Source organism: Pavona decussata, unplaced genomic scaffold (assembly GCF_977016875.1).
Source record: "Pavona decussata unplaced genomic scaffold, jaPavDecu1.1 SCAFFOLD_110, whole genome shotgun sequence".
Lineage (NCBI taxonomy): Eukaryota > Metazoa > Cnidaria > Anthozoa > Scleractinia > Agariciidae > Pavona > Pavona decussata.
The window spans coordinates 172,214-197,500 of NW_028145524.1; the positions used below are offsets into that span (position 1 = coordinate 172,214).

Genomic DNA, 25,287 nt, shown 5'->3' on the forward strand with positions numbered 1-25,287 from the left:
CAAAGGTTTCATTTTATGAATTACTCAATTAAGGTTTGCTGTTTTGGGAAATGTGATTGAATAATACGTAGTGTATTGCAAAGTCATGATGATGATTTTAATAAATTTGAAGTCTGTAAAATGGATCGAAAGATTTGTGAATAGACACGATAATTAAGTGCCCTTCACTCCATACCAGCGGTGTTACGTTGATGTTTTCAGATCGAGTTATCGCCAGCCTAATAGCTAACTTAATAGGTGGTTTACATTGCCGCCATGTTGGTGGACAAAACAAAAGAGAATTTGCTCAAATAATTTGCATAAAATGGCCGTTAACTTCCAGAGGAGAAAAATCTTATTGTTCCTGTTTACCAACATGGCCGCCATGACGTCACATGCAAAATATCAATAGTGTTTATAGATTGAGTACGAAAGAAAAAAAAAATAGATAAATAAGGAAAAAAAAGAGCAAAAAACAGAAAGGATAAGCATTCGCAAATGCTTCTTCCAATCAACTCTTTTTACAGATGTAAAATGAAAATAAGGTAGAATTCTCTTGTGCAAGAAACTTTAATGGTTTCGGATTCTACGTAATTAACGAGAAGATTGTTTTATTCTTTTGAAAGCTGTTTTACTTGGTTAGCGAATATCCATGCTAACAATTATTGCTGGCTGGCTTATCAAAGGTTATTGGTTTGCTGGCTGTAAAGATTGTTTTAAGCTGCCGTCAGTTAATTTTATATTGCCTTTTTTATAACACAAGTTTTATTATCAAGGACTCAAATATTACAGAATACGTTTTAGAACATTTTACTTAAATTGAGTAGCCCACGGGGTCAAGTGGTAGATATCCGAGTCTAAAAGTCCTGGTGCTGTCCTGTTGAAGATCTTTTACTGTTTTTTTTCTGCCTTAGGTCTGTTAGTAATGTTTGTCTATACTAGTTGGAGATGCCGATGTGATCGATGTGATTGTGTCGAGTTACAATAAAAGAATGCATAGAGAGAAACCGCTCCATTTCACTTGTTTGTTTGACAAAAGAACCACTTGGGGATCGGCTTTTCTTCCACGCAATGCACCGAAGACCTGGTTACACCTACTATATATGTACTGATGACGATGTAGTCCTTAAGTTCAGCGATGCCTCCACACCTGAAATAATGATAATGATAGTGATAATGCATTTATATACCGCATTTTCTATTCAAATATATTCAAATGCGGTTCACTCCAATCTATAGTTTCCAAAATTGGCTTCTTGATTTCGAACCAGCAATTGACGTTGTCGATTAGAGTTGCGAAATGAAAGGCAAAAGATTCGCAATAAAATGCGCACCGTCTGCGGGAACTTTAACAGCACTTCTCTAGCCAATTCACCAATATTCTTTGACCTTGCGTTTTACGTACTTACATTTCCTCTTATATTTCCGCTGGACACGCACCACGAGGGAGCCAACTTGTGGTTGACTGACAAATACGTGGCCTCCGTTGTGGAATTAAAATTCCGAGGGCAGACCCTGCTGTTCTTCCAAGTGGCGATGAAAAACCCGCTGCATCGTGGCTATCCGCAGTAGCTACGATGAATTAAAGAAGCTTGGCAAGGTTTTATTGACGACGTTCAAAAGAAGGCACCAGTTCAATACGCAAATTATAGTTTATTTGAGTATTTCAAGAAAAAACGGAGTCTATATGTGAAGACGTCCCGTACCTACTGTATGTAGGTGACTCGCCATCAACCATTAGCCATTTGCATATTTTGCCCGCGAAAAATGACACCGCAAAAAGAGGGAGGTGATGAGGAGGGGGAGGGGGAGGGGAGGAGGAGGGGGAAGGGAGGGGAAGGGGAAGTTTTGATTTGGATATGGAATGGATGTCCGTCATTTAGAGTTACGTTCACGGCAAATAACAGAAATGACTTGTTGAGCTGGCAATTTTGAGAGTCGCCGCTATGTTGACGAAATGCACTTCTTCAAGCGAGAAATTGGTCGTTTCCGCGTTCATTACAAACATGCAGTCCTGCCATAACAAGATAAAGACTTTGCTTGATGAAACAACTATGGGAGGGTGCTAGCTATTAAATTTCCTGCGTTCGGATTAGGAAGCATAGAAGAAAAAAAAAAAACCCGAAACAAAAATATAAAGCAGGTGCACGTTTCTTAAGGCTATCGAGTTTGAACTACACGTAATTTTAATTTCCCCCGAAGAAAACGTCAGCCGCATTAATAATTGAACTATTTGTCGTTATTGTTCCATGTGAGTCAGCGGAATGAGCAGTTTCGAAATTGACCAAGACCAATAGAGGTGAACTAAGACATTTTGAGAGCATTTCAGTTGCCACATGTGAAAGAACTTTTTAGGGAACTAAGGGATCATAACAAGTTTCTTCGAAGAGTACCCACCTTGTCTGGGGTAGGGACACCACCAATCTCCTGAACATAACCGACAAAATTTGTATGGCTTTTTGAAGCAAATACTCAGCTAACAACAGTCAGCACTGTTAAATAAACGAGGAAAGTGAGGTTTGAATCTCACTGTTGTGATCATCTTTTACTGTTGGAGTAGAGGGGTGGCCGTGCAATAACGAGACGATCTTTTGAGGTTGAAGAAGATGGGTGCAGCCAGAGTCTACTTTCCATTTTTGCACCTTGGTTGCATCAAAAATTAAACCAGATAGTTAACTTTTATGCTGCTATTTACAAGGACATTATCGTCTTTTTAACTCAGTTCGCGATTCTGTCACATACTTTAATTTATTGGAAATTAAGATTACTGAACCAAATGTTTCGTATCATGAAAGAAATGATTTTATTTTGTATTATTGACTTTCAAAACAAACAAAAAGGAAAGGTCAATTCACTTGAATAAGTTGAAGAGGACCGCAAAGAAGGATCTTCGACAACTCTAATGAGCCAAAAATAAACATACAAGTAAAGTAAGCACGGATGGCGCTCCGTGGAAAAGTTATCAGGAGACTATTGTTTTGTTTTTGTTTTTCGTACTTTCGGTTTGGTCTGTTTCATGCCGCTCTTGTGTTAAGTTTTCTACGCAGTATCAGCCTTGTTTACTTCACTTTGACAGACAGTCGACATCAAGCAAAAGAAAAAGAACTAAAAAGTAAGTTCAAGAGATGCAGCTCTTTATTGGCAATAAATGGCACCGACACGATGTGTTTACATTATTACGTATATTTTTCACTATCTTACTTTTCGCTCATGGGGATGATGTGGTCTCTCGCCACAAACATCAGGAAAAAACTACAAGTCGCTACAAATATTAGTTATCGTGTCTCAGTATTGAGCTCAAGCCCGGTGTTACTTTCTCTTCAAAGCCTTCTCAGTCACCTCGGCGTGCCCTGTGAAAGTGGTCACTCCCTTCCAGGTTCCACTCAGGTCGTGTTCACCCAGGAGATTGCCTTTTTCGTCGAAGAACTTTTCTCGAGCTTTATAACCGACGTCTGTTGCCTGCTTGAAAATTATAATTTTAACTTTATATTCCGTCTTTGCAGGCACCTAAGGAAAAGAAACTCGTGTTATTATTATCACGTTATTATTAAAACTCCGAGAGTAATGAAGCTGTGGCAATGAAACCTAAAGGATGGATAATACGTCCAAAGTCTAGGAACTTGTCGTTTTGTAGAAACTACAAAAGAACACGTTGTCTTAAGCCAGCGACACACCTAGCGATTTTATACGCCGCTCGCGGCGAATTTGATCGCCAGCGATTTTCGATGGCGATTGATGCAGACAGACCTGGCGATTTTTTTCGCCGATCGCGGCGATGTGGCAGTTTTTGAAAACTCATGTGATGAAATCGCATAAACCTGATGAGTTGGCTTTACTGGCGATTCGCAGCAATAAACTTAGAAAATCGCGGGAACGGACACACTTGGCGAATGCCGGCGAATTTAATCGCCGATATCTGACATGCCAGATATCGGCGATTTTATACGCCGATTGCGGCGATCAGATTTTCGCCGTTCGCGGCGATCGGCGTATAAAATCGCCAGGTGTGTCGCCGGCTTTACACGAAGGTCTTAGCCTGTGAAATAAGAGGACCTTTTGGCGGATATATAAAGCAAAAATTACCTCAAAGGTACGTTCATAGGTAAGCTCCTCCGTGTTTTCTTCCGAGTTTGTGTAAATGTATGTGCCATAACCTTCTGCTGTAGTTGATACCTGCTATTGGGCAACGGCACTTTGGAGTATTCCAGACTGGATTTCAGTCGTCACACTCAGTCTCCACCCGTGTTCGCTGGAATAGCTGGAGGACGTCGTCTTTGTCCATGTCTTGGTGAATTTCCACGTCAGTCCTGTTGAACCACGATTGATGGTTGTGTCTGAAAAGAAAGTGTCTTCCTATCAATCAGGCCATTTGACTGCGATTGGATGCATAGTGTCGTAAAGCTCAGCAACAGTTCAAGCCTTATTTTCATGTAAGAATCAAAATTGAAATTAATAATTTCTTTGCCTCTGTTCTAAAAGGCTTATTCCAAGGAAAGCAAGTTGCTCACCGTTTTTTGTTTGTTTGTGTGTCACTGACAACATAATTAAAAAAATTGAAACACTGCTAAAATTTCGAAAATAAATAAATAAATAAATCCTGAAATTACTAACAAAGACCGAAACCTCCAAAATTGCGCTTTTAAAATGTAAAGTGAGGTTGAGTGACATCGGATTTACTTGTTTGCTATGTGTACTCAAACCTCATTCCTCACAAAGCCAGCGACCCTTATGCCTGTTTCACAGTCCGTTTTCACTTGGAGCATTTATGTCCCTCCTGTCCACGCAAGGTTGTGACCAGTCATCATGTGGCTGTGCCTAGATCCCCAGAAAAAAATGAGCCGTATACAAACTGTTTGCAGCTTCTCTCCCTACGGTAATTTACTTTTGTTTCTGTTGACAAATTATCAGAACTCGATAATTACAGTCAAAAAACAGTCTTATTTTAAGCGTTACGATTAAATACCTTGTAAGATGGACTCTGGTTTAGTCTGGATGTTGTGAGAATTGAGATCATCCACATGGGTGATGGTGACGTGTCTTCGAGCCGTTTTTACTTGGCACAATACTTGAGCATTGGTCAAAGTAAAACTTGGACTTTGTTCGTAGTCGTCTCCACAGTACGTAACAAAGGAGTAGCGGCTGCTTTTTGTAAAAAAGCCCAACAAGTCACGCTTGAACCAATTTCTACTACAATCCTTCATTTTCGCCTGTTTCAAATAGGAAGGCAGCCATGGCTTGTTGGTGTCGTACTCCACTGCTTCGCAAGGCTTGTTCTCGTAGATGTAATCCTTGTATGAGATCCACACATACCCAGTTCCAGTCTCGGAAAGTCCATGCTTCCTAATTAGAAGACAGAAAACAAGACAAAAAAGATTCACTTGAACGCAAATGAAACACCATGCCGGTTGTGACTAACAAAAGACCATTTGAAGTTTGAAAGAACTTCTGTACTTAATTTTTCGTATGGAATTTTATTTTTGTAGGAATTAATAAATGAAACACTTCAACAATTTTTCAAGTATTTTTTTTTCCTTTTTCTTTTTAATGAAATTTTTTTCTTTTTTATATGGTTAAAACCATATTTGTACAGAAAAGTCCACTTACCATAGGTAGTTTAAGTGGAGCCCTTTTAAGAAGAGCCGTTTTAAGAACAAAGAAATAAATAAATAATACAAAATACGTAAATTAAAGGTACATTTACTCTCGTATAGGACTCTTGGGGCCTTCATATGTCCAACCTAATATGCCATTTATATTCAATGTCAAGATGAATAGAGGGAGCTTCCAATTATACCAGCTTGCAAAGTAACCTTCGATCCTTTCTATTCCAGCTACTTGTGCAGGGTAAATTTCCAAATATCCGACCCTTCACGTTTTAATGACAAGAAAAATCATGAGATGTACATGTTGCTATTCAGAAATCAGTAGAACTACAACAAATTCGTATATTTTCGTGTCCCTTACTATAAATTCCCAATAAAACGATTTGTAATTAAAGTTAAATGATTTTATCAGCGCGAGATTTGTGTTTTGTTTGAATCGACCCTATCAGGTCTAAATGTTTTATTAAGAAAAGAGCCTTCTATTTTTTCTTGAAACAGCAGTTTTTAAGCTAAATCTGAATCAGATCTCTCGATCAAACAATTTTCAGATTTTTGGTTAAACAGAGCAGATTATTTTCCTCATAAACCCGCATGTGCAGGACAACGCCATATGCTTGCTGAATACAATGGCGAAATTAAAAAAAATTTATAGTTAAATAATCAGGTTCCCTGAAAGAAAATAACTGATTTTCTCACTTTTACTGAAGCACTGAAATCACCCCCATTTTAACCATTTAACCAATTGAGTCGCAGATATTTAATTTGAAAGGTCCGAATTTGAAAGAAAAGCAGCTAAAGTAACAAACTTGTTGGAAAGGAATAGGAATTGGCCTGGAACTAGTCTAAATCGCACGTGATCATTTGTAATCGGATTTTTCGGACTTTTATTTGAGTGTGACTCTCGAAGGACAACTATCTTGTACGTCTTGAGAAGCGGAATTCTTTCTCAAGGAATGTTATCGTGTAAATTTCGAATTAATCTGCGTATTAAAGAGTTTAGTCAATACAACAATACCGGAGCACGTAGAAATCGCTGCTAAATTGCTCTCTTTCCCAATCATAGGCAAAATAAGCCTTGCAATTCCCCCCACCATTTGCTCGTCCATATCTATTCCAGTAGGGAGACCAAGCCGGTATGTGATTATCTGGAGCTTTGAATGAATCTGCAGGAGGAGACCCGTGGCATATCGACCAGCGGCCCATCTGGCCTGCTTCAGCGAGGTCCAAAATGCTCAGTGCTGCGAGAAGCAGCGCGAGTGACAGTGACTTCATCTGGTGAAACAAAAGTACATGTTTATTTCATTGGGTTATTTTGCAACACTAGAAGACAGCTAGAAATTAAAGCCGCAAAATTTTGATTGAGATACCCTAACGTCGATATGGATCTGCAAATTTCTTTTGATCAAAGTACTTTGGAGCACAGCTTGTAACTCATGGTATGAATCGAGACAGCAATGTGAGGTAAGTTTGTAGCACATCAGGCATATAATATTCTTTACAGATATAAAGATACAAAGTGGATTAATGTATAGAGAAGATAGTTTTATAGTTTAAAGTGATAAATTTTCTGTACATGATTAAGGTTTATGTGTCAATGTGGCGTGCCATGTTCAAATGCTGTTAAATTTGAGGCAAAATCATTATTCTTAATTTCTGATTTGTTACTATCAGCCACGCAGTGGCCCACGGCGAGGAATTGGAAATTTTTCAGAGAGCACAGTCATTTGAGACCACGGACATTTTGGCGCATTTAATTGCCTTGAAATTGGAAAATTGAAGAAACTTTCTTTCTTTCCTTCACCAGAAAAGATAAATAAATAAATATCCAGTGTCATCTTTAAAACTTTTCAGCCTCAATTTGTCTGAAAAATAATAAGAACGTTCAGCTTCAGCCGTTCTTGCAAAAAAATAGTGTAACCTTTTGTAATGCCGTTTTAACTCTAAACAACTTTGTTTGCAGCGACTCAAAAAGGCAGACCATTGAAGAAGTTCCTTTGACAGCAGATTACCAGTTTCAAGAGCAACCGACATGTACTATCCCAGCCTATTACAAGTAGTAAGCTTAAAGGCGCCTAGTACATGAACTTGAAATCGTCAGCCCGAATTTCTTAGGTTGAAGACAATTTTCTTCTTGGCCATCTACGTTTGTACAGCTAAAAACGTTTATCTAGTCGAAAAAGTTTTCTTTTAACAGAGCAGTGTTTTAAACAATATTTGGTGTGGATTCTCGGCTGCCATTGCTGAAAAAGTGCAGGTTTTCTTTTTTCTTTCACCACCTCTACGACAAGTGACTCAGGATAATCTTTAGGAGATAAACATAATGTTTTTCAAACGCATGGGGGAGAGTACCAAAGAACAAAATTCGCTTACCTTTCTGGATCAGTGGTGGTAATTGCTCTGTCTGTTTTCCTTGATCAGGCTGCAAAGTGGTGGTTCTTGAACTCCAGCTCGCTTTACAGTTCACCCTCTTTGTTCACGCACCTTGTTTATATGTCCTCTTACACTGGTATCGGTGCATTGTAATATCATCTTTCAATCAATAATGTTAAAGGTTCATGACAGGACGACATATCAGAAATCAACTGCCACTCAGTCTTCACATTATGCGCGTTCTCTAAGTACGATAATAGGTTTTTTCATTTTATCTACCTAATTAATCAAATGGGGTAAATGAACGCACGTTCAGTGCACGCATGGGAAAGAAAACGATAGGCAGTTTCAAAGCTGTACATTAATTTTCTGTTTAAAACCAAGTTTTCTGTCGTCTTTAAAGTTCTCGCAAATCCAACCGTATTGGAGGCATTTTTGCTCACTTTATGAGGGTTAAGGTTTCAGGGCGCAATGCTATTTGGCAAAAACGTTGGTGAGGCAGGTACTTCGTCTTGTCGTAACTACGGCCTAGCGAACTCACCATTCAAACTTGTTTAAGTTCCTGCATACCAGCCGCTTTTGGAGAATTTTTCTTGACTAACATGTTAAATTTTGAACAAATTTCCCCGGCTACAATCCTTCGAATTCCCCCCTAAATCCGCTCACCTTTAAATATGAGCTAAGCTTTCAGGGCGCAAATGCAATTTGGCAATTATTTTTCAACTAACAGTATATTTTAACTTCGGGATAAACTTAGAGGCTTAGACTTAAATGGTGCCATACATATCTAAATGAACTTTAACGAAGACAAGATGAAATGATGAGCGTATTATCAGCCCAGAAAGTTGAAACTACAATCCTGGTCATCGCCTTTTTTAAAACATTATTTTAAGAAATATCGTGCATTATGAGCCAAACCAAACCTACAAAAGCTTAAATTACCTAAGCGGCATTCAAAACCAACAGAATAAGAGGTAAAATTCAAAACAAATTAGAGATATTAGACAAAACCATAAAGAACTGACCTTTGAGGTTATAATTTTAAAACTTGCAAACAAGCAATGGTTAAAACACAGCATTACGAAATCGCACCCATACTGACAACTCGTCGCCTGAAGAAAAGTGGGCTACCCATGATGCTTTGCATGCCATGTGCAGATAGTTGGATCAGTAGGAAGTCAAGATTTTACAAGCATGAACGTAAACGTATCCGGTTTGACTTCCTCTAGACCCAACTATCTGCCTCTGAATCACCGAGGATGCGTGTTCAGTGTGAAAGGTAATCGTATATTCTATATTTAAAGTCTCTAATATATAACGATTTGAAAATTTGGAAAATGCAAGGCAATGCATATGTGAAGTAAACGTTGTTAAAAACAAGGGAAGGGCGAAGAAATTGTGATCACCGGCTTAGTCCACGTGTCACAACGGCGGCCAAGGAGCGAGTGTACATAATGTTTACTTATAAGCAGAAAAGGCTAATATACTTGAGCGAGACTGATTTTCTGAGGTAATATCCATGAAGAAGTGCTAAAAAGAGAATTTCAGAATATCTAGATTTTTTTTAAAATTGTCTGGAGGAGCATGCCTCTAGACTCCACTCCTCTTGGGTTCTCGAAAGGTCCTCCACGTGACAAGCCACTTACTTTATAGATAAAAGATAAGGATATTTTGATCTCAGATCATTCGGATCATGCCGCATCAAAGGAACCGACGAATCCTTGTCCAGAATGGATTTGTCGGTTCCTTTGATGCTACATGATCCGAATGATCTGAGATCGCAAATCCGTCTTCGGATTCTCCCAAAAAAAAAGCAGAAGTGCTAAAAAGAGAATTTCAGAATATCTAGATTTTTAAAATTGTCTGGAGGAGCATGCCTCTAGACTCCACTCCTGGAGACTTGCTTCTTGGGTTCTCGAAAGGTCCTCCACGTGACAAGCCACTTAGTTTATAGTTAAAAGATAAGGAGATTTTGATCTCAGATCATTCGGATCATGCCGCATCAAAGGAACCGACGAATCCTTGTCCAGAATGGATTTTTCGGTTCCTTTGATGCTGCATGATCCGAATGATCTTCGGATTCTCCCAAAAAAACGCACCCCGTAGTTTGTGCTTACTAAACATTGAACTGGTTAAATAAAAATATCATATTTATCACTGATATATAATATCATATATATGGACCACAGAAGAAAAATCTTCAAACAAATGCAGGATTATGTTAGTCACCGTTTTTACAGTATCTGAAGATATTCAATCTGCGTTTCTTACCGAATTTATACCAGCCGATATTTTGTCAGTAAAGTTAGTTTTCACTGTACTTATTTGACTAATAATAATAATCTTTAAATCTTTCCATTTGAAGGTCAATATCAATGTCAATACATTTTGTTCTGTAACCACGTGCTATATTTTTAATAAGGTAACTAAAAGTTGTAAACAAGTGCTCTGTAATTTATGGAAATAGGCGTGGACTTGTAGTACCGCCTTTCTTCTTGGAAAGTTGTTGTTTTAAAACGCTGGACACTGCTTGAAACTTTAACCTAGTATATTACAAACTCATGATTGTCAATGTGTAATTTTTATCGATACAAATGATCATTGTAATTTTTATATTTCTTCCGTTGCTTTATTTTGGTTAGACGTTTCAAAGAACATAACAAAAACCTTGAAAGAATGGTACATTTTCCTCATCAAATAAAGGGAAGGTACCTATTACAAATTCCGATACCAACCAATCGCAGAAAAGCTTACGTTAGCCTACATTAGTAATTGACGAGTGTTTGACAGTACTCGGTTGTCAATCATACTCCGACCAACATAAAAGCAACGCGAGAAGTTCTTCAGTATTATTATTATTATTATTATTATTATTATTATTATTATTATTATTATTATTATTATTATTATTATTATTATAATTATTATTATTATTATTAAATAAGAATAATAATTTAATAATAATAATAATGTTTAAATCTTCCCATTTGAAAGTGACTATCAATGTCAATACGTTCTGTTCTGTAACCACGTACTGTACTTTTAATAAGGTAACTGAAAGTTAAACAAGGTTGATCTAACACTATTAACACTGCCGATGGTAACTAAAGGTAATTTATGTTTTTGTTGATCTATTTTTTCATACCGCAAAATTGATATGGCGTTCCGTTAAGAGCACTGAACTCACAAAGTCATTCCCGGTAACTGGTGAATCTACTCTGGGAGGGAAAAACCGTAGTCTTGCCTGATGATATAATGGCATATTCAAACTGAACACAATTGGTAGACTGGCCGGCATACAGAAAAAAGGATGAAACACTGATGAAAACCGTGTTGAACCTCCCACTCGCACAACACAAACAAAGGAAGCTAAAGGAGAGCCAGGCGATGGCAAAACACAGTCGTAACCTAAACAGACTTCAGCCTTCTATTATTTGTTGCATAGCTCTACGAGAGGCAAAAACGTCAAAGAACGGATCAAAGAGATATAAAACCACAGCATCTGGGCACGTCATTACAAAAAATTGCGAGATTAGAGCTTACTTGTACGCGGCCCAAACAATCATTGAGATCGAATAATATCATTAAATAGCTAGATCTCAACAAAACAGGTTGTAAGAAATATCAGGCATTTAAATGAGTCAAATGAATCCTACAATAACTTAAATGGCCCGGCCAACCGTTGTATAAGATCCATGGACACAAACGAGATATGTACAGAACAAGAGATAAAATTCAAAATAAAGAGATTAGGTGCTCAAATTAAACAACACTTATAATACAACTTATAATAAAGAGCTAACTTTGAGCTCATAAGTAATTAAGAAAAGCAGCGACGGTTAAATTAAACACATTGCTCAAATTCAAATCTTCCACTTCATGGTAAACCCGGCGTAAATACACACAAGAGACTAAATTGGTCGAAATACCGCGAGGAAAAGTGGCCACTGCCACGGAAAAAGAGTAATGCAGGCCTCCCACCTTTTATTTAGTAATATATCAAACACGAGAAGGTGTGTTTCATCAGATATTCAAACACTGAGAAGTAGGTTGAAAAATCGAGGCACAGCCGAGCTTTTTTAAAGGACTTCGAGGTGTTTGGATATATCTGATGAAACACACGCTGTTGGCGTGTGTTTGATATGGCTTTTCAAATGATCAATAATTCTTGGAGAAATTCAAGGTAAAGTTGGCAAAATTTTATGGTAATTAGGAACACATATTATCCAAACCACGGTCACAGTAGTGATTGTTTTCGTTTTCTCTTGATGAATTATAATGAGTTTGAGGTACACCCCTGAGTCATAGCAACCAAGGAAGCAGGAAGGAATTGGAGTACTTGGTCCAAGAACCACACGATCGGAACAGACTTGATTACAGAGGGATAAAATCAGATGGACTATCCATGCAAAATGAACATCGTCCAGCTTTCACGTTGCCCTTTTAAGCCCTAACATTGATCAGCATCAAATTTCTCGGCCTTGTAATATCAATGCTTATTATATAAAATTTAGTGGTATACCGAGTGGTAGCAAAAAGATAAAAACGCTATCCCGCCAGTGGCGATATCATTTTTATCCACACACGTGTGATATCGTTTTTGACCAATCAGCTCGCATTATTTTCGCGCGCTGTCAAGCACTTGTGGTTCTCCGTCGTTTGGCTGTCGTTTGGCCTTTGGGAGTTTTTGAGTTTGTCTTTTAGCGAGTCGAAGTTAAGTTTATTCTAAAATGGAGACAAGCACAAGCAGATTTGTCGAGATCACAGATAAGAAACTGATCGAATTCGTAGAAGAACAAGAAAATCCGAAAACAAAGAGGAAAACTGCGTACGACGTCGAGTTGTGTGAGTGTAATTGAACAGTATGTTCAGATTTACTTGTTACTGTAAGCCAAATTTCTAACCATATTTAATATGCCATTAGTTTATACCAGGGACCTTCCTGTTTATACGTTTTCTATTTATATAGATTTTATTTGTGGCCTTTTCGCTTAAGTCTTACTTTGTATTGACACAACTCGGCCTGGTTTACGATTGATACAAATAAACAACTGACTGTAAGCTTATGTACTCAATTTCAAACCTTAGTTTTTGAAATAGAGAACAAAGCATATTTTGTTGTTTTGTGAGGATTTTATATAATAAAAAGAAAATTACATGGTCGCTTGGAGATACGAAATTTCTGTTCTCATGTTAAAAAATATTTCTCATGTTAAAAAATATATTTTAACACTCGTAGAGAGATTTCGTATCTCCGCGCGGCCATGTAATATCGTCTATTTATTCAATCCCTGAGGTCATGAGAATTAAGGATATGATCGCCAAGGTGAATTTTCTGGATATTTTAGTAACTTCTTCCCAGTACTTTAATGAGAAAAGTATGGGGACAAGATAGGAGAATTTGGTCTCTGACATTAGGGGTTAAGACCAGTCCGTCTTAAGACGGATAATCCGTCTCTAGTTTAAGTATTCCGTCAACAGACGAGTTTCCTATCGTTGTATAAACACTGTTAGTTGTTGATGTTTCGAAAACGAAGACCCCAATAGCGAAGACCGAAGACCTAAGACCCCCTCATCGAAAACGAAGACCCCTCATCGAAAACGAAGACCCCCTCATCGAAAACGAAGACCCCCTCATCGAAAACGAAGACCCTTTGATCGAAAACGAAGACCCCCTGATCGAAAACGAAGACCTTTTCGCCTCAGCTCAGACCTAAAGACAAATTCTGTCAAGTGCCTTTGTCAGTATTGACATACACAAGACCGCATTTTTATTAAACTGCGATTTAGGGGAAAATTAGGTATCATTACAAATCCTGGGAGGGGAAGGAGTGGGTTGACAATTCTCGTGTTCGTTTACCTAAAATATGGAATCCGGAATCCGGAATCCGGAATCCGGAATCCGGAATCTGGAATAAAAAAACAAAACAAAAATGAAAATTCGTCAACATGAAAATTTCAACGAAGGTTAAAGTCACTTGAGAAACAGTTTTTATAGCTCTTGAAAAATTATAATATCAGTCAGGAGCCCAGTGAAATTTTCAAAAGTTTGCCTAAGTGTTAGTATTCTAAGACAGTCCCTTTAAAGCGTAAAACACACCAAAACGACACCTATCTATTTTTATAAAATCAAATAAACGGAATCCGTAAATCAGGAAAGACTTTCTTTTCTTTCTATTTTTCTTTTTCTGTGCAACTTGCCGTATGCTGATTGGCTTGTGAGTAGGGGATTTTCGTTCTTTCGGAAAAGCTAAGGGAGAGGGATGTGCACGATTGGTGGTGTTTTGACAGGCACAGTAGGCAAATTAGCGCATTCACAATGGTGACGATGGAAATATATCTTTACACATGTCATAACATTGTGACTAACGTATATTACGGCTCAACAAATTGTTTGGGCATAAGGGTGGGAATGGGGCTTAAAATATTTAGACTTATTACCTCTAAATCAAAATCAATAGATCTACCGGCTTCCAAGGTATCTAGAATTAGAGGATATAAAATAATTTGTTATCTACAGCCCGCTATTGTGATTACTAAATTGTGGGAAATCGTTCACAGGCTCCTGAAGTTCTTACTGTATTTCAAAAAAGGCCATCGACATAAAACGTTTTCTTTGTGCCGGCAGCTCGACACTCTTTTGTAAAAAGGTGCATAAATGAATACATGCATACATGATTGAACGTACGAATGTATGCCGGCAGGCATGACAGAACCACGACTGAGTGAGTGAGTGAGCGAAGGAACGAAGGGAATGAAAGAATGAACGAACGAACGGACGGACGGACGGAAGAGTTGATAAATGAATAAATAACTTTGCCCGCTGTCTATCCAGGGGCCCGTTTCTCGAAAGTCCAGGTAACTTATCGGGCCCGAAATCAAATATTCAAATGAAAATCTAAAGAATAAAAGTGCGGGTCGTAGCTAGCAAACCAGTCCATTTTGTTTTGTTAACTGATAGTTTTGTCATATTATCTGCAAAACTATTGAAACCTCGACCTTGAATGTAAACAACAACAGCTTTTCGGGCCAGTTAATTATCGGGACTTTCGAGAAACGGGCCCCTGGGTCGGTGCCAATTCAAAGCTTTTTTTTTTTTAAGATGAAATCTAAGCCACCCCAATACGGATTTGTTTCAAGACCTTTTATATTATTATGCAAAGACAGTGAGTCTTGCGAAGAGTTGATGAGTGATAAACGCAACACTGACTCTTTTCTCTAGTTACGTTTCATTGTCTATCTACGTGCTATGGCAGGAGGAAACGTTATCGAGTAGGAAGAGGTGTGGGGGTATTTAAGGGTACGTTTGACGATTGGGAACCTTTATTCCAAATGAGTGGCTCAACTGCCTAAGCAATTGAAATCTAAGGGAAACTTTTGAATATTTCACTGGGCTCCTGACTGATATTACAATTTTCCAAAAGCTATAAAAACTGTTTCCCAAGTGACTTTAACCTTCGTTAAAATTTTCATGTTGACGAATTTTCATTTTTGTTTTTTCTTTTATTCCAGATTCCAGATTCCGGATTCCGGATTCCGGTTTCCGGATTTCGGATTCCGGATTCCGGATTCCGCCAATGGCGCCAATGCAAAAATAGGCAAAATTGACCGTATTTGTTTTTTATTATTATTTAATATATCGCAAGCTTTCTACAGCAGTATGGAAAACTATACCTCATTTTAAAAAGCAGGAACTAATCTTTACAGGAAAAAAATGTTTCTCGACAAAGTAAGCTTAAATCATCATATTTCAATGAAAGAAGAAAATAAGAATAAATCATTAACTTATTCTAAACATTTCAACAAAAAAGTAACTGCTTTCAAAATGAATTGTAGTTGTAAAAAAAATTTAAAAGCAAAACGGTTTCTTGTTGTATGGGTCTTGTATTGGCAACATATCCTGCAAGTCTTATAATGATGGCCATGTATCACATGTAAATCGAATGCAAATCCAAAGCCCCGATCGTAACTCGATTTACGTGTCGGTCCCCACGCGGTCATGCTTTCAACTAAATTATTTTACCATGTCGCTGAAAAAAAGATGCTTCGAACCGAGAACACTGAGCTCTTAACTCCCGAAAATGAAGATTTATTTCATTCAATAAGCAGGTTTTGAAAGTAGTAACCTGGAAGCACTTCATCGCATTTCAAGAGTATTTGCTCGACTGCCTGCTAGCCGGCTGTGAAGTGTCATGTGTGAAAGTTTATACTACTCGCTTACCCCGATTCTTGGCTCTCAATTTGGAGCTGATGGTCAAAATCACTCTCGTCTTTACAAGACATTCCATCGAGATCATTTTCGCCTTCTAAAACCCATGTTGAGAAGCTCCTCTGGATCGTATTAAAACGCTGATAAAAAACGCGCTCAGTAAAAGCTTAGTCGAAATTATGGTCATGTAAGACACATTGAACCTTCTTGGCTCGTCCTCTCACATTCAAATATGGGGGAATCGGAAGCAACGCAATCTTTATAGAATTTTTGCGTTACAGGAAAAAGTTGATGAATTCAGCAAATTTGTCAGATGTAGTTTGAAATTCACTAAGTGATCTAATGCGAAACGATGGACGGTGTCAAAACTTTTCGCTGTACTGTATTTATAACGTATTTAAGGATGCTACTATATTTTCCATTTTCCCTCTATTTTAAAAGTAGACTCCAAGTTCTTCTCTCTAAGAAATGTTTTTCCATCGTTTTCTATATTTCGACTTTGACTGCATACTGAAGAATTTTCAGTTGCAAATATTTCAATTCATCTTTTGTCTTCGAACTTGCTTCGAACATACATTACACAAGATACAATTATAAGTATTTAACGTCTTTACGACTCTTTACGACAATATTGGCGTGCCTGAAACACCCCTCCGGCCGAATTTAGGGACAACTTTAAACCTCCTGTAGAGTGGTTGTCATCACAGGACTTTAGGAAAAGAATTACGACTATTTTACCAAAAGCCTTGACTCTAAAAGTCCTATTAAATTACACCCTGACTAAAGGATCAATTGGGTGCAACATCGTGTTTGGCACACAAAGCGCCCAGTGGCTTAAGGTTACCGTATACCTTCAGGGGTGTTTCGCGTCCAAGCGATGCAGCGGCGATGTAGCGCGTCAAGTTTAAACTGTAGGTACCTCCATATATCAAATTAAACCTTAAAGCCTCTCGAATCAATTTTTTTACTTGGAGGAGAAACTTTAAAGAGCTAAAACTCATAACGAATTTGTTCGTTGGCCTTCAAATTTGGACAGTAGCTAGTTTAACATATAAACAACAAAAACTTGTCTGCGAATTTTTTCTTTCGAAATATTTTTTTCTCCGAGAGCGATTTTTGTACGATCAATCTACATTTTTTTTATCCTATTTCGAAAATGTTCTGTAACTTTCACTGCGATTGAATATGACAAAACGCAGACACGTTTAAGTTAGCGCTTTGGGTCCAGAAACTGAGGAGCAAATTAAATTAACGAAAAATAAAATTCGCTTTGACTTGTAGCTTTCAAAAGGTGATTCGGACGCTCTCATTTAGAGGTTGTGAAAAATTCGGCAATTCCCTTTATTTCAAAATTCTTTTTGTATAGTTTAATAGCCAGCTTTATAAGCTTTAATTTGATATAAGGGTTTAGGTATCTACAGTTTAACTGGACACGCTACATCGCTTGGACGCGAGACACCTCTTAAGGTATACGGTAACCTTAACGGACAAACTATGTTCAACCGATAACGGACAAAGTGAGCAGCTTTGTGCATGCGTATTACCACTGAAATTATGACGTAAGTTGTTGTGACGTCAGGTATTTTTCTGATTGGTTCCTATTTCCCGCTCGGGCAAAACCGTGTCGTCAATTGTCGTCAGAGGTGGCCAAACAATCAAACACTTGTTCGTAGCCGTTACCCAAACTGTTGGATGAAAATGGTTGGTCTAGACGAAGACATGGAACCATTAAAATGCAATGATGAGAAGACAGTGTTTAACAGTAAATCCTTGTGACACGAGCAAATTTTTTTGACAAAATTTCCGTGGCAAATATTTTGCCCTTGAGCACAGATGACGGGTCTCCATGAAGCAGGTGATTTCGTTTGAGGCGTAAGAACCCAAAAAATATGTTTTCTTTCGGTCCAGTCAATACAACTTTACAGTGTGAATACTTGTTCCAGACGACAGGTCAACAACTGGTAATTCTTCTTTTAATATGTCGAGTCTAATATCTCTTGATAGTGTCTTTTTTGTGTTCTTGTTTTGATAGTACGCCGCCTTTGATTATCCAAAAACCGCCTCTATAAAAAGTAAAGAAGTGGGTAAACGTTGCCAAACAATACGCACCGCCATGATGCAATAGGCCCCAGGGGAGTGGATTTTTGATATTTGATGATGCTACACACAACAATGAAAGGTCTGAGAACAAGGTATTTTTCCGCGATTCTTTGCAATTGCAAATTTTCTTTGACAACCCACCTTTTCGAACAAATTTACTTAGATAGGAAAAACTGTCTTGACAAACTAGCTCGTCAGTTTTTCAGCAAATGTGTTTGTAGTGGAACATTTTAGCAAATTTTCTCGTCTACGCTAGTAAAAAACCGTTTGTCACAGTGAGAAATTAATTTTGTCAAAGAAAGTTTGCTCGTGCACATGGGCGTTAAAACGTGTTCTTCCAACCCTATATTTGGACGAAAATATTTGATCGTTCAGCCGGGGCTTTATACTTTCACATATTTTCTCTTCTTCCCTTGTCTTCCCCTGCGCGAGGTAACAAAACAGGAGACGCCTGTACGCAGTCTATATACATTTTACAAATGAATGTTCATCAGTTCTAATTCTGAATTTATTGAGATTAAATAAACTCGAAAACCTTGTGGTTCCTTTAGGCTCTAATTAAAAATAACGTTCTCTTTGCTATTTGTTTTTCTAATCAACCTGTAATGTATATAAAACTTGTCTTGTAATTAACCATGTTGTGAGTCAATAAAGCGGATTACTACTACTACTGATCATTGCTGCTTAAGCTTGTCCAGAACAAGAGCCGGGGTCTGTAAATCCGGGACATCATCAGTCGAGAAACATTGCCCTTGTGACGTTAATGCAAGTTCCTGTAAAATGAATAGGGTGACAAATTACTCCTTAATTTTGGCGCGAAATTTCAGCGTTAATTTACAATTTCACGTGTGAAATTATAAAATTGAAAAACTCAAGTAAAAAACGTACGATTTTGAGTGTAATTTGTCACCCATAACGGTAATAACATGGTATACTCGTGAAATTAGGAAATAATTTCACTGGCGTGTTTTGTCAAAAAGTGTAATAATTTTCCTCGCCTTAAAAGGTGCGTAAAATTAGTTCTAATTATACTCGTCACCATTTGACTATCCATACTAATTTTGTAATAAAACACAACACTTTTTAATTTTAAACTAACATGTTTCGGAAGTTGCAATGCACAGTCATCGTCAGTTACGAAATAAGTTATAGAATTGTATTTGAAACTTATATCTTACTTAGTTTCCTGCTATCAGGACCTTTTAGGCAATTATGAGTATCCCGTAAATATGACTGCCATGTTTTCCCGCCGGCTATATACTGTTACCTTGATCTGATTTTAGCATAACTCAGTGGCCACTTATTTGGCAAAATCGCAATATGGTCGGGATGGACATCAGTCAATTCCAACAGTCCCCACCCACCCTCCCCACCCCCCCAAACAAGTTGTTCAAATGCCCCGGGGTAGTGGCTCAAAAATGTTTTATTTTCTTCGTTTCACGTCTTATTTTCAGTAAAATCTAAGCTAGTTCGGTCTTTTCCCGTAATGTTCTAAACGTAGGTCATTCTGCAGCTCTAGCGTCCTATTTATGTTTTATCTAGACGTATTCAAAAAGAAACTTACTGAATTGGCCGACGAATTAGTCATTTAAAGAAGCGACAATTCCGTAAGGTGAAAACAATGCGGGGATCAAATGTCTCGGGGTAATTGGGCGTACGGCTAATGCCCGACTAACGGGATAGACAGTGTGGGAAAATGACCCACTATTTTCCCGGAGAGGGGGGGCGGGGGTTGGAATTGACTGATGCATAACGTCCCAAACAGAAGCTGGGGTAAGCTCTGGCAATAGTGGACTACTAGGCTTGTGAAGGCCTTACCTTTCCTCTCGTACGTTAAGGACGGTGGCTACTTTTGTTACTGCGCATACGTTCTGCGCACCTCGAGATACTCGGGTTTCCTATGGGTGGTGCCTACTAATACAGGGATATTTTTGCGCGGTTTAAAACTATACGGAAAAAGCAGACCTTAGCAAGCGCTCTTGCTATCCATAAAGAAAAGTGGAGGTAACCATGCATTTGTCAGAGATAACAAAGCTTCAATTTGGAAAAGAGACGTCATACATTTCTTTGGATTTTACTGCTTTACCTTTCTGGATTCCAGTAACCCATACTAAGATATCCTTTTTCCTGAATAGTCATAAACTGTGCAAAAATACTTCTGTATTAGTAGGCACCGTCCTTAAGTGTTCAGTCTACTAGTCTACTCACCAGATCTCCTTGTTGTCATTGGCATCCGGGTTATCAATGATAGTGAACTTGTGAACGCTGGAATTTCTGTTAGATTCATGGAAAGTTGTAGAGTAATGACGCTCACCGTGACTCTGAGAGAAAATAAAAGAAAGAAAAAAGCGGCTTGAGACATAAATTATTGCATAGATAACAAGCAAATGAAAGTAAAGGTGGGAGATTCAGTAAAACAGGTCTATGAAAGCCGGAACGTTCTTCAAAAGTGCTGCCGGGATACATCGCTAAGCGAAGTAGTCAAAACTCCTATACTCGAGCAAGACCCACCAAACCACAAAATAGATGGTGGTCTCTGCCTGCACCCCCTTCCTCAACCTCAAAGGATGGTGTCTTTATTGCATAGTCACCCCTCTATCCAGAAGAAAAAAATGACAATGGGATTGAAACCTGATTATGACTTTTCTTGTTTCTAGCAACGCTGACTCTTGCTTGCTGGTGTCATCGTAAATCTTAAAGCCCATAAAATGTTATCGGTAATGTTCATGAGACAGTCGGTGTCTTCGATAAACTCCAGATGAGGTAAATGGTACCTCCAGCGAGGGCATAGAGCTTGCATTGTAACCAGGTTAGACAAAAACAAACAAAACACCGACAAAAAAAATAAACAAATGGCTTCTGCCTTTGGAATTAATAGGTGGTCTTTTGTTGGAAGTTAGTAATCGTCGAAGTTACATATTTCTGCTTTTCGTTTCTGCAAACCCGTTGCTAACTGTTAATTTTTATTATGATTGCCAAACATGCTTCTGCATACGTTTGACCCTATTGATTGGGAATAGCGGGTTTGACCATTGCAAATAGGCAGAAAATAAGTTTATAATTTATTTTTCCCTCCACGGATGGACAAATCAATCAATTTTCTAATACGTTTATTCTTTGAGAAACACACACATCGATGAAATTTGTTGAATTTTATGTCAGACTAAAGAAATCTATGGGTACGTTCCAATAGCTCACTTTGAAAAAGAAGGGAATCCTGGGTCGAAAGTTTCGCGCATGCAATCATATATGTGATCCGGTTTAAAATTTTTAGACTAAAACGTAAAGTCGTGATTTATGTCCCCTCCTTTAAGGTGAAATCCTTTTTGCGAGACGCGTACAGTTAGTTTACAAGTATGGCAGCTTAGACTGCGAGTCCTTTTGCTAGATTTAGCGGATGTGGTTATGGTGTCCCCCTCCCCCCTCCCGCCCAAATGATCCCATTATTCAAAGTGCGCCCTCTCTTACCCCAGGCTGCCACTCTTTCTCCGTGAAAGCGAGATATCAGTCACATCCTAAGTGACGCTTGTTTATAATTGATTGAAACGTAGTAGTCATGGAAGGTTAAAGTTTATATTATTACCGGCATGTATGTAACATCCTCGGTCGGCTCAATCATCCTCTCTTTAGGAGACAGATCTGGATAAGTTGCATGATATGTGTATGTTCCTCTGGATAATCTCAACCTCTCCATCCTGAATAGAAACTTTGTTAGAACGTGATTTAACTTTTAAAATCGGGGTTTCAGTGATTTGAGGTTAGATTGGTCTAATCGTTGTTGATTTGCTTCCTTCTGAAGTTATGTTCACACTTGGTGCCCAAACACAGGTGCCTGGGCATCGAGAGCAAAATAGTGTTGCGTTCAGACGAATCCTTGTCCAGACTGGATTCGTCGGTTCCTTTGATGCACCATGATCTGAACGATCTGAGATCACAAATCCGTTTTTGGATTCTCCCAAAAAAACGCACCCTAGGTACTTAATTCTTAATTGTGTACACATTTAATAAATAAACCGGGCACAGATTTCATCATGACAGGCATGCGTTCTTCGTGATTACTGCTTTATATGGCTTTTATACTTTTCTGATGTTGTGTTTGCACATGAAATACTTTAGAGACGGTATAGATGAAGACGACAGGGGAAGATTAGCGCAGTTGTGGCAAAAACCTGCCGTGCAGTCACTAGGAGATTACATGGGTTCCTTGCTAACAGGAATCAAGTTCGGCGGGGAGAGCAGTTTGGAAAATTCCGCACATTGAGCATGTTTTGGAATATGAATTCCTCCATTTCCTGATAGAAAAGATATGGGTATGCAGAGCAGTGGCTTGTGGGTAAAGTGCCCTGGAACTAACAGAAAACGGTGCACACAGGGAACCGATGCCTACTTCATTGCCTGAATACAAGGTCTCGTTCTTATACTTGAGCATGGACACCCTACCCGAATTCTGGTGAGGGTACTTGATGAAAGGGTGCGTTCACATTAGTGCCCAGCGAAAGTCGTACTCGGGCACCGTAATTGAGAACCAAGTGTGAACATAGCCTTAGACAAGATACTTCGCTCCACATTGTCTCTCTTCACACAGGTGTATAAACGGGTACTGGTAACATACTGCTAGCATCCCATCCAATCCCGTCCAAGGGAAAATTAGCGAACGAATAATATTGCCAGTGGCAAAAACGAGAACGCAATGGGGAGACGGAGTGGTCCCCTCGCATCGCAATATACCAAGAGAAAATAAGGGGGCAGAAAGGGAAACTAGGCGCGTTGGCTGGGATATGTGAATTGCACTTCATTTATTTTAAGACATCGTGTAAACGGACGTCCGTTTACCGAGAAGTTCGCGAACGGTCAGTGTGACGTCACAGGAAGTCACATCGGAGCGTGCCAATTAAACGTTGTATTTACAATTGCAATTGCGGACGTCTCGGGAAACAAGCTTCCGTTTTTTCGACGTCTAAAAGTAGCGTAAGAGAATTTACATATCCCAAAGGCTGTACTGGGGGTCTCCTTCTCTGTCCCATTATTTTTCTCTTGATAATACTTCATTCCGCTCCTCACTAGGGACCTTAAGCAGCGACGACAACGACGTCAACGAGAACGTCAGAAAACAATAGTTTTACTTAGCAAAACACTGGCTCTGCACATGCGTTTTACACTTTGGTACATTTCTTTGTCGTCCTCTGCAAAACAACAACGTGAAATGACCGAATTTAAGGTTTTATGGAGAACGTGAACGCATGATGATTAATTTTCCTTTCTCTTTTCAAACTTTAAAGGCGCCCCTACTACGTTAGCTCCTCGATAGTTTGGCCACATTACACAAACTGAGAGAGTATAAATCATTGCGGATTTATTTAGAAGACGCAAAAGTAATTTTTAAGTCCCGTTTCCGTCGGCGTCGTCGTCGTCTCTGCTTAAGGTCCCTACTATCTGAACGCCTTCAACAGGCTTGCTGCGGTCTTATGGATCACCAAGCCTCGAATACTTTTTCTTTCTTTTATTATGGCCGTTAAAACGTACAACGAACAAGAGCTAGAACTTATGCAGAGACTTGGTATAGATATCGAGAGAACAAAAACAGTAAAAGCACGCTTATAAAAGTTTTTGTTTGTTTGTTTGTTCTGCCTATAAATTATAAATTGTGTTCTATGCTGGAGAATTAAGGATATATACTATTTACTGAAGGATATATATACTGAAGTTGATTCAATGAAGCGCTGCCATAGTATGCTACCATTACGGGGCTCCATTCTCATGGTCGATCATCGGACTGAAGGGCATAGGTTCCCCCCCCCCCCCCCCCGTCTCCTCCCCGCCCACTTATAAACTATTTAGGTATGTTGCACCTCAGTAGGTGTGGTTTTTGAAAATTTTAAAAACTGCAAAAGCCGTGAACGAAAATCCTGCTTGCTTGTACGTTGGATCTCACAGGAGATCTAATCAGCCAAACTTGAAAAATAGACGATGAGAAGTCCAAAGACTACTGCAAAGCTGACACAACGTAATATATTTTATGGTTTTTGAGCCGGCAGGTTTCTTTTACTGGTCGCTAGTCAAGACTACAGGTCACTGAGATAATTGTATATAAACAAGCTAAACAGGGCCTCCTAACCCAAATTTCATACTAAAAAGCTATTTGAGGTCTAGGGCATGCTAACCCTCTTGGTTATATCTGAGCTGATTTTCCAGAAGGTGGCTACAGAAATTGACGTTTTTGTTAACTTTTCTTAAGATATTTATTTATTTTATTTATTTTTTTTTTTTTTTAGCGTTTCCTATTGAATTTCACATCAGTAAGTAAATAGATTACAATGGTCCTTAGCAAATATTTATAAAATCAAAATATTTCTCTCTTCCCCCCTCCCCCCCCCCCCCCCCTCCCTGGTTTGTTAACCTAGCCCCACTCTCTCTCAAACGTCTTTTAACCGCTCAACGATTTGGCTTTGAATTCGGCGCGCGCTCTGAGCTCAGAACTAAGTCATTAGACCTAGCGTTTCGTTTGGCTTCCTGAAGCAAAGTTTCCCTGAGGACATCATTAAGTCTAGTGAGGGAAAAGTCTTACGAGTGCAGTTCATCCCTCGTCTAATATGCTTGCTACCAGTAGCCCTCGTTTATGCTAAACGGGTAATTTTCAGTTACTCGGGCTTGGACTATTAAAGGCTTGTATATTGTGGGCTTTGCTTGAGGAGGTGACAGTCTTTGGCTTTAAAAAGTAGGTCTTAGGGATGAGTTCTTTTCGGGCAACGTGAATTTTCGCGAATTGTTTACCCAGCCAAAGACTTAGTATATTTTTGTGGTGGAAAAGGGCGCTAACCCTTCCCTTTTCAAACGTTGATTTCTACATCCGGGACTTAAGCTGATATGGAAAACACTAGCAAGAATGGGCAAGGATTTTCTCTTCAAGAAGCGTGAGTTTGAAAAGCTATTCTATTATTTTTCGCCTTTATAACTGTAGCGTTGTTAGGCTAGTGATCGATTAGTCAAGAAGTGCGATTTTGGGTCGGATTTCCGGTCTCAATGTCA

General features: G+C 38.7%; 2 protein-coding genes, 1 long non-coding RNA gene and 2 pseudogenes across 5 annotated transcripts in view; 2 read left to right on the plus strand and 3 right to left on the minus strand.

Annotated features, from left to right (window-relative positions):
* The window catches only part of LOC146470799 (uncharacterized), a 32,797-nt gene extending 10,331 nt beyond the window's left edge, over nucleotides 1-22,466 (minus strand). Inside the window, exons 1-3 of one of the 2 annotated variants that reach the window (XR_014866934.1) lie at nucleotides 21,845-22,463; nucleotides 20,470-20,582; nucleotides 17,116-19,034 (exon numbers count right to left, since the gene is read on the minus strand). This is a non-coding gene — a long non-coding RNA (uncharacterized LOC146470799). Of the gene's footprint in view, nucleotides 1-17,115; nucleotides 19,035-20,469; nucleotides 20,583-21,844 lie in introns of those variants that run through there. The other variant, XR_014866935.1, reaches the window with a different exon arrangement.
* LOC146470798 (uncharacterized) overlaps nucleotides 1-25,287 on the minus strand; it is a 68,442-nt gene that overhangs the window by 27,468 nt on the left and 15,687 nt on the right. The gene's annotated exons all lie outside the window — the stretch shown is intronic.
* On the plus strand, nucleotides 891-1,750 carry LOC146470801 (uncharacterized; annotated as a pseudogene).
* LOC146470802 (uncharacterized) lies at nucleotides 3,093-8,104 on the minus strand. Its single transcript, XM_085121496.1, has 5 exons — nucleotides 7,953-8,104; nucleotides 6,598-6,854; nucleotides 4,943-5,319; nucleotides 4,063-4,313; nucleotides 3,093-3,486 (listed from the first exon to the last, which is right to left on the minus strand). Exons 2-4 carry the CDS (start codon nucleotides 6,852-6,854, stop codon nucleotides 4,156-4,158), a joined length of 792 nt encoding a protein of 263 aa, XP_084977622.1. The 5' UTR covers nucleotides 7,953-8,104; the 3' UTR covers nucleotides 3,093-3,486; nucleotides 4,063-4,155.
* Nucleotides 23,767-25,287, plus strand: part of LOC146470803 (uncharacterized) — a 5,765-nt pseudogene continuing 4,244 nt past the window's right edge.